The 14051-nt window shown below is 36.8% G+C and overlaps 1 protein-coding gene across 1 annotated transcript; it reads right to left on the bottom strand.

Annotated features, from left to right (window-relative positions):
• LOC127684314 (olfactory receptor 5W2-like) lies at positions 1-930 on the bottom strand. The gene has a single exon (XM_052181262.1). The coding sequence runs from the start codon at positions 928-930 to the stop codon at positions 1-3; it is 930 nt and encodes a 309-aa protein (XP_052037222.1).
• Between the last annotated feature and the right edge of the window lie 13121 nt (positions 931-14051).

Consider the following 14051-nt stretch of genomic DNA (forward strand, 5'->3'; position numbering starts at 1 on the left):
TTAAAACCATCTTTTTCTTCTAATTTTCTCCAAGGCCTCTATCACATCCTTGTTCCTTAAGCTGTAAATCAGAGGGTTCAGCATAGGGATCACAAGGGTATAAAATAGAGATGTCATTTTGTCTTGGTCAAGGGAATAAGAAGAACTTGGTCGAAAATATGTGAAGAGAAGAGTTCCTTGAAAAATAGCCACCGCGGTCAAGTGAGAGGTGCAGGTAGAGAAAGCTTTGAACCTCCCTTCAGTTGAACGGATTTTTAAGACTGATGAGATGATGTAACAGTAAGAAACAAGGACTCCGGAGATGGTGCTCAGTTCAAGGAAACCATAAATAGTAAATAATGCTAACTCATTTACTTGAGTATCAGAGCAGGAGAGAAGGTAAAGTGGAGGTAGATCACAGAAGAAGTGGTTGATCTCATTAGACCCACAGAAACACAAGCGGAATGCCAAAGTTGTATGTATCAAAGCATCTGATGTTCCCACCAGGTAAACTCCAGCCATGAGCATAGAACATTTCCTGCTGGACATGTTTGCTGTGTAGAGCAAGGGGTTGCTAATGGCCTGGTATCTATCAAAGGCCATGACTGCCAGCAGCACACACTCAGAATCTGCAAAGGTACAGGAAATGAAGAACTGCAGAGCACAGCCCCAGAAGGGAATTGACTTGTTCTTGCCAAACATATCTACCAGCATCTTGGGACCAATTGCTGTGGAATAGCAGAGATCACAGAATGATAGGTGGCTCAGGAAAAAGTACATGGGTGTGTGCAGCTGGGTATCCACTATGATCAAAATGATCATACCAAGATTCCCCAGAAAATTGATGACATAGATGAGGAGAAAGACGGTAAACAGTGTCCTTTTCATCTCTGGGTTATTGGTAACTCCCACAAAAATGAATTCATTCAAGGAACAGTTTCCTATATCCATGCTTTCTTCCACTCTATACATAAAAATATTAATAAAAATTATAAGTAAAAATTTCATTTTAATGCTAGATATCAACAGTGTAGTTATGAGGAAGAATTTAATTAATTCATTTCTCATCTAATGTATACTATAAAAATTTCTGAGTCCTGTTTCTTTCCTGCAAGATTTTCTTAACCTATTTTTCACTATCAAACTGACCAATATCTGGGATAGACAGTCAAGAAACTGAAACTATCCACCATTAGGGTCTAGGACTTTATACATAGTCTCTAATGTACCTACAGTTTAAGTTAGTTACTACATTTAGATAGATTTAGATATACTCATTCTCACTTGACCTTTGCACAATATGAAATAAATAGAAATAAATAGACTCAGGTTGTTCTTTTAGAGAGTATTATTCTTTAAGATATTAATTATTCAAATCAGTTTACTTATTTCTTTCTTGAAAGACCACATGATCTTAAAATAATTTTATTAGTTTATAAATAGTGAGTGAGAACTATATTAACTAAATTTGCCAGGTGGTGTTGGCACATGCCTTTAATCCTAGCACTTGAGTGGCAGAGGCAGGTGGATTTCTGACTTTGAGACCAGCCTTATCTACAGAGTGTGTTCCAGGACAGCCAGGGGCTACACAGAGAAATCCTGTCTTGAAAAAACCAAAAAAAAAAAAAAAAAAAAAAAAAAAAAAAAAAAAAAAACCAAAAAAAAAAACTAAATTTGATTATAAAAATGTAGAACACAAGCATTTATTGCTAGCAAATAAGGTGGTTAATCATTTTCATTTTGTCTTATTATATTTTAAAATATCTTTAATTGAAATAAACTTATACCACTTCTCTCCCTCTCTTTCCTTACTCTAGCTAGACCTGTTACCTTACATCAACCTACTTTTACACCCTCACTAAGAAATTGAGAGCAAAATTTCATTATATAGCATGTATATATTATGCATCAGTATATGCACAAATAAATATAGAATCGTTTGACTGTTTTTGTTGTATGTATCTATATAGTTTCAAAAGTAGCCAATTTTCTTAGTACATTTCTTGGCTCTACCATTAGCTGAGACATAAAATAAAACTTATTTGATCTTTGATTCTAGAATCTATTATATTTTACAATAGGACTCCTTACCCAACAGTAGCAGTGGTTTGGTACCAATGGATAATGTGATTGATGAGTTAGATGTCTAAAAACAAGCAGTATCTAAAGAATTTATCACATACAGTTTGATTTCAGTAGTCAAGTTTTCATCACAATGAAAACCAGCAATTTCAAGGAAGTATAATAAATGTTTGAAAATGCATCTGCTTTGACCTTGCAAGTATGTTTATTTTATACATATGTGAAACATATCCATATACTTATTTATACATGTGTTTAGATGGACAGTAAAAAGGAAATGTTAGATCTTTTGCCTTTTTAGACTATGTAAATACTATGGAATGTATTTCATAATTCACTGACATGGCATGCATTATCTGTGACGCTTTAATCCAACCATTTATATTTCATATTTAATTCTCTTAAATATATATGTATGTGTATAAAATAAGAAGTAGGGATTTCCTATCTAAGAAGACTAAATTAAAATAGTTTAAATGTTGTTTCTGTTACTCTAAAGATATTTGAGACTCATGAATCTGCTTAAAAATTATTTTCATTCATTACTCCTAATAATTTTTATGCCTAGTAATATTTTAAGTTGAGCAGGCAGAACATCATCATGAAAACACCTGTTTATAAAAAGATAAATTGAAATTGTTTTGCTTTACTCTGTTTCTAAAGATACAGAAATATAGGAACTCACCTTATGAGAGTAGTTCTTAGCTGCCTGAACACCGTGAAGGTGATGTTTTATTGTTCCAATTGTCATTTGGGACTAAAGGTTTTGAAACCATTTCCCCCAGGATTTGTCACGAGTGGTTACTTTCTTCTTTATTGGTCTCTGTAAATCCACCATTATCTTTAGCAAAGATGTAGTATGAAGTGTTTATTATTTTCGTTAATTATTCAATTTTAATATGTGTATGACAACATACACACAGATACTTACACTCACATTATGATATATTAGATGACTAAACTTTGCTCTCCAAAGTCAAACTCTAGAAACTCAAACTTTAAACAGCCATACTTAATCAATCCCAACTCTCTTTTCTTGTACATTTCTTCATTAGCATTGAATTATTTGCTTTATTATCTGACTTTGAAGAAACACTTTACTTTAAAAAAAAAATAGATTTCTTTATTTTCATTTCCTGCATGTGAGTGTTTTTTTCGCCCTGAATAAGTTTACATATCCTACAGAAGTATTTAATGCCAACAGAGGGCAGAAGAGAGCATTGGATCTCTTACATTCAAAGTTACAAGTGGTTGTCAACTGTCCTGTGAGCTGCAGGACCCATAGCCAGTCAGTTACCTTTTGCAAGATATACAAACATTATCTACCCTGCCCTATAGTATCTATCCTTTAACAATGACACTTCAATATTTATGTGTTTTTCAGAATATCCATAAGCTCATCTATATCTCCTCCCACTATCTAATTGCAGAACATTTTTCATCACACTTTTTAATAATCAGACATACTTTCACTTCATCATTTATAATTAATACAGTAACTAAAATTTTAAGAGTTTGCTTTTAAATAGTTTCAAGGGGAGAGAACATTGCTGTGCTGACCCTGAACTGTCATGGAAACCACACAGCTTTTTGCTGGGTTCTGATTATAGCCAGTGTTCCCATTGAAAGTATGATCTTTGTTGTGCTGATGATCATTCCTTCAATAATTAATCTTTCAAAAATATTTATCTAAATGACCATCAAATTTTATTAGTTTTATTTGCATCTATTAAGATGATATTAATTTAACCCAATATGCTGATAATGGGTCTTTAAAGGGTGACTTTGGAGACATAGAAACATGGCAATTGAGATTCAGAAGCAGCAGGGTGGTGGTAGGACACGCCTTTAATCACCTCACTTGGGAGGCAGAGGCAGGCAGATTTCAGAGTTCGAGGCCAGCCTGTTCTACAGAATGAGTTCCAGGATAGCCAGGGATACACAGAGAAACCCTGTCTCGAAAAACCAAAAAAAGAAAAAACAAACAAACAAACAAACAAAAATCAAAAAAACAAAAAAAGGAAGAAATTCAGAAGAAAAAAAAAAGCTGGTGAGATGGCTGTGTTTAAGAGCACTGACTGTTCTTCCAAAGGTTCTGAGTTCAAATCCTAGCAACCACAGGGTAGCTCACAACCATCTGTAATGAGATCTGATGCCATCTTCTGGAGTGTCTGAAGACAGCTACAGTGTACTTATATATAATAAATAGATAGATAGATAGATAGATAGATAGATAGATAGATAGATAGATAGATAGAGGTCCTATATATTTAAAAGAATAAAAAAGAAAGGAAAAGAAATGCATAAGCAGATAGAAGTTTAAGACTACTTGGTAGAATGTTTTGTGTTATGTTTTAGGGAGAAGGATGAAGGTCAGTATGTGGCACAAGTTGAATTCTAGAAAATATACACTTTTCTTTCACAGTAAACTAAAACTCATTTTGAAGTAACAAAATGGCTTCTGATCTTAAGATGGAATCAGTCTGGTTCATCGGTAGATTTACTTCTTTGTATTTATTGAGATGATATTTATGTTGAAGACTGCTTCTATGACCTGCTTCCCTGGCATTACTTATGTGGCATAAAATTATACATTCTGCTTGAGGCCTGACAATCATCCCATATTGCCAACATAAAAGGCAGCTTGACTCTAGAATCAGAAAAATAGTTTGACTCAGAGCGAGGTGAGTCTGCTTATATATCCTGCTATGTTCTGAGACTCATTATTATTGTTGTTATTATTATTATTGGTGGTGGTGTTGTAATTCATCCAACTGTGGTCTTTACTCAGCCAGGGTAAATAGAGGTTAATTTAAACTATTAAGTCTAAAGTACTAAAACCAAACTTGGTGAAAGGCCGACCACATTCTCAGCCCAAGCTGTATCTGCTTAGGCAGTCCACTCTGTATCTGTTTATGACCTCATTATCTTATTTTCCCTATATAAACTGGCCCTGAACACTGTTCAGGGTCATAGTTTTCAACTCCACAATCTGTGAGCTCTGACTGATCAGTCTTGAGGTGTTTCTTGAATAAACTATCACAGTCTGACTGAGGTCAGTGTTGGTATGGAATTTGGAGTTACTCCTAGACACAAACACTTTATTTCTAACTTCTGTAATTGGTTTTTGTTGTTATAGTTTCGTTTGGTTGTTTGGTTTTGGTTTTTTGAGTCAGGGTTTCTCTGTGTAGCCATGGCGGCCCTGGTACTCATTCTGTAGACCAGGCTGGCTTCGAACTCAGAAATCCACCTGTCTCTACCCCCAAAATGCTGGGATAAAAGGCCTGTGCCACCTCTTCCCGGCACTTCTGTAATTGTTAATGTAACTCATTTTTGGCATCCATTTGTTTAACTACTTTTGTCTTACATAAATAAGTTCACCTAGATCAAGATGAAGATAGCTTTAATGAACAATTTACTAAAATTTCCTAATATTTAATTAAAAATTGTTAGAACATATGTTAATGGGAGACAGTAATCTTTAATTCTGTTGCCAGGCAGAGAAACTGTCTTGAAAAACCAAAAAAAAAGAAAAAAAAATCTATAATTTTATTTTTGTTTCACTGTTTCCCATGGTATATTATGTCCAAGAGGTTATATCCTATATGGTTGTTTTCCGATTCAAGTTGTGAACAATAACCCTAAACCCTTGCCAACCTATCAATATTAAGCTAGCTTTACATCATTTGTTTCTATAGTCTTGTAACAATCTCACAATATAAAATTCATTCATGCAAACATCAAAAAGCTCAATATTTACTAATTGTTCAGCACTTTATGGGATTTCTTTAAATATTTATTTATTTATTGTATGCATATGAGTACACTGTAGATTGCACACATGGTTGTGAGCCATCATGTGGTTGTTGGGGAATTAACTCAGGACATCTGCTCACTCTATCAGTAAGTACACTGTAATTGTCTTTAGACAGACCAGAAGAAGATGTCAGATCTCATTATGGATGTTTGTGAGCCACCATGTGGTTGTTGGAATTTGAATTCAGGACCCTCAGAAACAGAGTCAGTACTTTTGACCACTAAGCCATCTCTCCAGCCCACTTTATGAGTTTAAAATTCTTAACTGTGAATTCTTATGTAGAAAATAATCATCCATAGCAAAATCAAGTTGCATATTTTCAACACATTGCCAAAGATGAAATATTTCTAGCCCAAAATAGAACAATTGGAGCGATATCAAAGAATGATTCAAAAAAGGAAGAAAGAAAGAAACAAAGAAACAAAGAAACAAAGAAAGAAAGAAAGGAAGGAGAGGGTGAAAGAAGAAAGGAAGGAGAGGAAGAAAGAAAGAAGGAAAGAAAGATGACTAGAAGGAAGGAAGGATAAGAAGAAAAAAGAAAAGAAGAGAAGAGAAGAGAAGAGAAGGGAAGGGAAAAGAAAAGAGGAAAGAAAACAAAGAAAATGGCTGGAGAAATGGCTCAGCTGTTAAGAGCACTGACTGCTCTTCAGAAGGTCCAGAGTTCAAATCCCAGCAACCACATGGTGGCTCACAACCATCTCTAATGAGACCTGACTCCCTCTTCTGGAGTGTCTGAAGACAGCTACAGTGTACTTACTTATAATAAAAAATTAAATTTAAAAAAAAAAAGAAAGAAAAAATGAACAAACATAGCAAGGCCAAAATCCAATAGGCCAAACACCAATGCTTGCAGCTACATGTCGAGTGTATGGGACTTATCACACATTTCTCTTGATGACAAAAGCCTTATGTAGCTCTTTCAACTTCCTACTGAATCCTTAACATATCTTTTTAGAGCTACTTCTATTGAGTTAAGTATAAGGAAGTTCCCAACTTATGTCTGAGTTTTTTCTATGTTGTTGTGTTTAAGCACTCTATCTGAAGGAAGCAATGGATAGGAGTGAAGGGATTTTGTCACCTTGTACTTCAAGGTCATGGTCCATAATCAATGGAATTCAGAAATGGAACCCAAATAAAAACTGTATCAGCAACCACAGAAGCATGCTACTTACTGACTCACTCAGTCTCATGATCAGCTAGCTTATCAATCCATCCCAGACCCATTCCAGGGATGGTACCTATCAATCTCATATTACTCAGTTCAGTTTCTCATAGACATGGACATTGAAGATAGCAGTCTCAACTGGAAAATTTCTTAGTTGATGAACTGTCTGCTACAGTGATTTGATTTTATGTTGTGGTATATTCATTACACACACACACACACACACAAACACACACACACAAACACAAACCAGGTTTGTGTTTTGTATTCTCACAAAGCCAAAGTCTTCCTAGCCTTACAAACACTACATGAAGAGCTAAAGGGATGGCTCAGAGGTTAAGAACACTGACTGACACTCCACAGGTCCTGAGTTCAATTCCCAGGAATCACATGGTGGCTCACAATCATCTGTAATAGGATTTATCTGATGCCCTCTTCTGGTGTGTCTAATGTCAGCTACAGGGTATTGATATACATAAAAATAAAAAAAATAAATAAACCTTAAAAAATAAACACTACAGGACTACCTCAGTGTGTTTCAGGCTAGCGCTTGCTTTCAACAACATGTTTTACATATTTTCCAAAATAAATTTAATTTCACATTTTTATTTTGACATACCAAGTTAATGATAATAGTAAGAAAGTATAGTTCCATCTTTAAGGAGGAATGTCATGTAGTCACAGGAGAGCAAAAAGCCATGAAAAAAAAGTAATAAATTAATAACATGTTTTTATAACAACAAATCCTAAGGGGAAGGGCTGCAGGGATATAAATCCCAAGTGGGACATGATGTAGTAAAATGCTGCCTTCCCCTTTCTGCTAAGGAAAATCAATCTTCTCAGGTAAACTCCTAAGATTCCTAATCCAACATATAAGATTAAAACTTACATTTTCTGAAAAGATTTATATAGTTTTAAGATTAATGAATGTTTGTATCCTACTTGGATCAGTATGTCTAAAATCTAATTAAAATACTATTTTATCTTCAATAATGAAGATTGACTATCTTATTAGTATCTATTATTAGTATCTATTAAACCATATTTTAATAATTTTAATGGATTATTAAAAGATATTTCTTTTTTTTTTTTTTTGGTTTATTTCAAGGCAGGGTTTCTGTATGTAGCCCAGGTTGTCCTGGAACTCATTCTGTAGACCAGGCTGGCCTTGAACTCAGAAATCTGCCTGCCTCTGCCTCCCAAGTGCTGAGGTCATTTCAATTTGTATGTACATATATGTGTGATTTCAAGGACTTTGTATTCTATATCAGCATTTTTTTTCTTTTTTTATTCGATATAATTTATTTACATTTCAAATGATTTCCCCTTTTCTAGCCCCCCCACTCCCCGAAAGTCCCGCAAACCCCCTTCTCTTCCTCTGTCCTCCCACCCACCCCTTCCCACTTCCCCGTTCTGGTTTTGCTGAATACTGTTTCACTGAGTCTTTCCAGAACCAGGGTCCACTCCTCCTTTCTTCTTGGACTTCATTTGATGTGTGGATTATGTTTTGGGTATTCCAGTTTTCTAGGTTAATATCCACTTATTAGTGAGTGCATACCATGATTCACCTTTTGAGTCTGGGTTATCTCACTTAGTATGATATTCTCTAGCTCCATCCATTTGCCTAAGAATTTCATAAATTCATTGTTTCTAATGGCTGAATAGTACTCCATTGTGTAGATATACCACATTTTTTGCATCCACTTTTCTGTTGAGGGATACCTGGGTTCTTTCCAGCATCTGGCAATTACAAATAGGGCTGCTATGAACATAGTAGAACATGTATCCTTATTACACGGTGGGGAGTCTTCTGGGTATATGCCCAGGAGTGGTATAGCAGGATCTTCTGGAAGTAAGGTACCCAGTTTTCGGAGGAACCGCCAGACTGATTTCCAGAGTGGTTGTACCAATTTGCAACCCCACCAGCAGTGGAGGAGTGTTCCTCTTTCTCCACACCCTCTCCAACACCTGCTGTCTCCTGAATTTTTAATCTTAGCCATTCTGACTGGTGTAAGATGAAATCTTAGGGTTGTTTTGATTTGCATTTCCCTAATGACTAATGAAGTTGAGCATTTTTTAAGATGTTTCTCCGCCATCCGAAGTTCTTCAGGTGAGAATTCTTTGTTTAACTCTGTACCCCATTTTTTAATAGGGTTGTTTGGTTTCCTGGAGTCTAACTTCTTGAGTTCTTTATATATATTGGATATTAGCCCTCTATCTGATGTAGGATTGGTGAAGATCTTTTCCCAATTTGTTGGTTGCCGATTTGTCCTCTTGATGGTGTCCTTTGCCTTACAGAAACTTTGTAATTTTATGAGGTCCCATTTGTCAATTCTTGCTCTTAGAGCATACGCTATTGGTGTTCTGTTCAGAAACTTTCTCCCTGTACCAATGTCCTCAAGGGTCTTCCCCAATTTCTTTTCTATTAGCTTCAGAGTGTCTGGCTTTATGTGGAGGTCCTTGATCCATTTGGATTTGAGCTTAGTACAAGGAGACAAGGATGGATCAATTCGCATTCTTCTGCATGCTGACCTCCAGTTGAACCAGCACCATTTGTTGAAAAGGCTATCTTTTTTCCATTGGATGTTTTCAGCCTCTTTGTCGAGGATCAAGTGGCCATAGGTGTGTGGGTTCATTTCTGGATCTTCAATCCTGTTCCATTGATCCTCCTGCCTGTCACTGTACCAATACCATGCAGTTTTTAACACTATTGCTCTGTAGTATTGCTTGAGGTCAGGGATACTGATTCCCCCAGATTTTCTTTTGTTGCTGAGAATAGTTTTAGCTATCTTGGGTTTTTTGTTGTTCCAGATGAATTTGATAATTGCTCTTTCTAACTCTGAGAAGAATTGAGTTGGGATTTTGATGGGTATTGCATTGAATCTGTATAGTGCTTTAGGCAAAATGGCCATTTTAACTATATTGATTCTACCGATCCAGGAGCATGGGAGGTTTTCCCATTTTTTGAGGTCTTCTTCCATTTCCTTCTTCAGAGTCTTGAAGTTCTTGTCATACAGATCTTTCACATGTTTGGTAAGAGTCACCCCAAGATACTTTATACTGTTTGTGGCTATTGTGAAGGGGGTCATTTCCCTAATTTCTTTCTCAGCCTGCTTATCCTTTGAGTATAGGAAGGCCACTGATTTGCTTGAGTTGATTTTATAACCTGCCACATTGCTGAAGTTGTTTATCAGCTGTAGGAGCTCTCTAGTGGAGTTCTTTGGGTCACTTAGGTAGACGATCATGTCGTCTGCAAATAATGATAGTTTGACTTCTTCCTTTCCAATTTGTATCCCTTTGATCTCCTTATGTTGTCGAATTGCCCGAGCTAGTACCTCAAGTACAATATTGAAAAGATAAGGAGAAAGGGGGCAGCCTTGTCTGGTCCCTGATTTCAGTGGGATTGCTTCAAGTTTCTCTCCATTTAGTTTGATGCTGGCTACCGGTTTGCTGTATATTGCTTTTACTATGTTTAGGTATGGGCCTTGAATTCCTGTTCTCTCCAAGACTTTAAGCATGAAGGGATGCTGAATTTTGTCAAATGCTTTTTCAGCATCCAATGAAATGACCATGTGGTTTTGTTCTTTGAGTTTGTTTATGTAGTGGATTGTATTGATGGATTTCCGTATATTGAACCAACCCTGCATTCCCGGGATAAAGCCTACTTGATCATGGTGGATGATCGTTTTGATGTGTTCTTGGATTCGGTTGGCAAGAATTTTATTGAGTATTTTTGCATCGATGTTCATAAGGGAAATTGGTCTGAAGTTCTCTTTCTTTGTTGGATCTTTGTGTGGCTTTGGTATCAGCGTAATTGTGGCTTCGTAGAAGGAATTGGGTAGTGTTCCTTCTGTTTCTATTTTGTGGAATAGTTTGAAGAGTATTGATGTTAACTCTTCTTTGAAGGTCTGGTAGAATTCTGCACTGAAGCCATCTGGTCCTGTGCTTTTTTTGGTTGGAAGACTTTCTATGACTCCTTCTATTTCTTTAGGCATTATGTGACTGTTTAGATGGTCTAGTTGGTCCTGATTTAATTTTGGTATTTGGTATCTGTCAAGGAAATTGTCCATTTCCTCCAGATTCTCCAGTTGTGTTGAGTATAGGCTCTTGTAGTAGGATCTGATGATTTTTTGGATTTCCTCAGTTTCCGTTGTTATATCTCCCTTTTCATTTCTAAGTTTGTTAATTTGGATACTTTCTCTGTGCCCTTTGGTCATTCTGGCTAAGTGTTTATCTATCTTGTTGATTTTCTCAAAGAACCAGCTCCTGGTATTGTTGATTTTTTGTATGGTTCTCTTTGTTTCTACTTGATTGATTTCGGCCTGGAGTTTGATGATTTCCTGCCTTCTACTCCTCCTGGGCGAAATAGCTTCTTTTTGTTCTAAGGCTTTCAGGTGTGTCATTAAGCTGGTAATGTATGCTCTCTCCATTTTCTTTTTGGAGGCACTCAGGGCTATGAGTTTTCCTCTTAGCACTGCTTTCATTGTGTCCCATAGGTTTGGGTATGTTGTGTTTTCATTTTCATTGTGTTCTAAAAAGTCTTTAATTTCTTTCTTTATTTCTTCCTTGACCAAGGTATCATTGAGTAGAGTATTGTTCAGTTTCCACGTGTATGTGGGCTTTCTGTTGTTTCTGTTGCTATTGAAGACCACTTTTACTCCATAGTGATCAGATAGGAGGCATGGGATTAGTTCGATCTTCTTATATTTGTTGAGGTCTGTCTTGTGACCAATTATATGGTCGATTTTGGAGAAGGTACCATGAGGTGCTGAGAAAAAGGTATATTCTTTTGTTTTAGGATAGAATGTTCTATATATATCTGTTAAATCTAATTGGTCCAAAGCTTCAATTAGTTTCATTGTGTCCCTGTTTAGTTTCTGTTTTCCTGATCGGTCCATTGAGGAAAGTGCAGTGTTGAAGTCACCCACAATTATTGTGTTAGGTGCAATGTGTGCTTTTAGTTTTAATAAAGTTTCTTTTACGAAAGAGGGTGCCCTTGCATTTGGTGCATAGATGTTCAGGATTGACAGTTCTTCTTTTTGTATTTTTCCTTTGACCAGCAAGAAGTGTCCCTCAGGGTCTCTTTTGATGACTTTGGGTTGAAAGTCAATTTTATCTGATATTAAAATGGCTACTCCAGCTTGTTTCCTGAGACCATTTGCTTGTAAAATTGTCTTCCAGCCTTTTACTCTAAGGTAGTGTTTGTCTTTGACCCTGAGGTGTGTTTCCTGTAAGCAGCAAAATGTAGGGTCCTGTTTACGTATCCATTCAGTTAGTCTGTGTCTTTTTATTGGGGCATTAAGTCCATTGATGTTAAGAGATATTAAGGAATAGTGATTGTTACTTCCTATCATTTTTGACGTTATTTTTTAAATTTGAATGCTTAACTTCTTTTGGGTTTGATGAAAGGTTACTATCTTGCTTTTTCCAGGGTGAAGTTTCCCTCCTTGTATTGGTGTTGTCCTCCTATTATCCTTTTTAGGGCCGGGTTTGTGGATAGATATTGGGTAAACTTGGTTTTGTCATGAAATATCTTAGTTTCTCCATCTATGGTGATTGAGAGTTTTGCTGGATATAGTAGTTTTGGTTGGCATTTGTGTTCTCTTAGAGTCTGCATGAGATCTGCCCAGGACCTTCTAGCCTTCATAGTCTCAGGTGAAAAGTCTGCTGTGATTCTGATAGGTCTTCCTTTATATGTTACTTGGCCTTTTTCTCTTACTGCCTTTAGTATTCTTTCTTTGTTTAGAACATTTGGTGTTTTGATTATTATGTGACGGGAAGTATTTCTGCTCTGGTCCAGTCTGTTTGGAGTTCTGTAGGCTTCTTGTATATTCATGGGCATCTCTCTCTTTAGGTTAGGGAAGTTTTCTTCCATAATTTTATTGAAGATGTTTGCTGGCCCTTTAAATTGTAAATCTTCACTCTCATCTATGCCTATAATCCTTAGGTTTGGTCTTCTCATTGTGTCCTGGATTTCCTGGATATTTTGGGTTACAAGCTTTTTGCATTTTGCATTTTCTTTAACTGTTGAGTCCATGGTTTCTATGGAATCTTCAGCATCTGAGATTCTTTCTTCTATCTCTTGTATTCTGTTGTTGATATTTGCATCTCTGTCCCCTGATTTCTTCCCAAGGCTTTCTATCTCCAAAGTTGTCTCCCTTTGAGTTTTCTTAGTTGTTTCTACTTCTGATTTTAGATCCTGGATGGTTTTGCTTAGCTCCTTCACTTGCATGTTTGTGTTTTCCTGTAATTCTTTAAGAGATTTTTGTGTTTCCTCTTTCATGAGCTCAGCCTGTTGACCAAACTTCTCCTGTATTTCTTTAAGAGATTTTTGTGTTTCGTCTTTCATGACCTCAGCCTGTTGAGCAAAGTTCTCCTGTATTTCTTTAAGTGTTTTTTGCATTTCCTCCTTGTTGGCTTTTGTATTCTCCTGGATTTCTTTCAATGATTTTTGTGTTTCCCTTGCAAGGGCTTCTAACTTTTGATCCATTTTCTCCTGAATTTCTTTATGTATGACCTTCATGTGTTCCTGTACCAGATCATGACCAGTGATTTTAAATCCAAATCTTGTTTTACTGGTGTGCTGGGGTATCCAGGACATGTTGGTAGAGGAGAATTGGGTTCAGATGTTGCCATATTGCCTTGATTTCTGTTAGTGACGTTCCTGCGTTTGCCTTTTGCCATCTAGTTCTCACTGGTGTTAGTTTATCTTCTCAGTGCTGGACTCACCAGTGCAAGCTGCCCCTTCCCAGTTGGCCTCTGGTGCACAGCTTACGTCCTGCACTGCTGGTAGACAGTGTGCAGCTGCCCAGGCTGTTCTGATCCCAAAGCAGGCACCCGAAGGCTCCCGCTGGGGCCCGCTGGATTCACTGGAGCACACTGACTTCTCCCAGCTGGCCGCCCGGAAGCCCAGCTAGCCACTTGCAGGACTTGGAGATGTAATGCTGCTGCCCAGACTGATCTGGATCCGGAAGCGGAGAGAGTAGAGCTAAGGGCTTCTGCCTGAGG

Source organism: Apodemus sylvaticus, chromosome 5 (genome assembly GCF_947179515.1).
Source record: "Apodemus sylvaticus chromosome 5, mApoSyl1.1, whole genome shotgun sequence".
NCBI classification, from domain to species: domain Eukaryota; kingdom Metazoa; phylum Chordata; class Mammalia; order Rodentia; family Muridae; genus Apodemus; species Apodemus sylvaticus.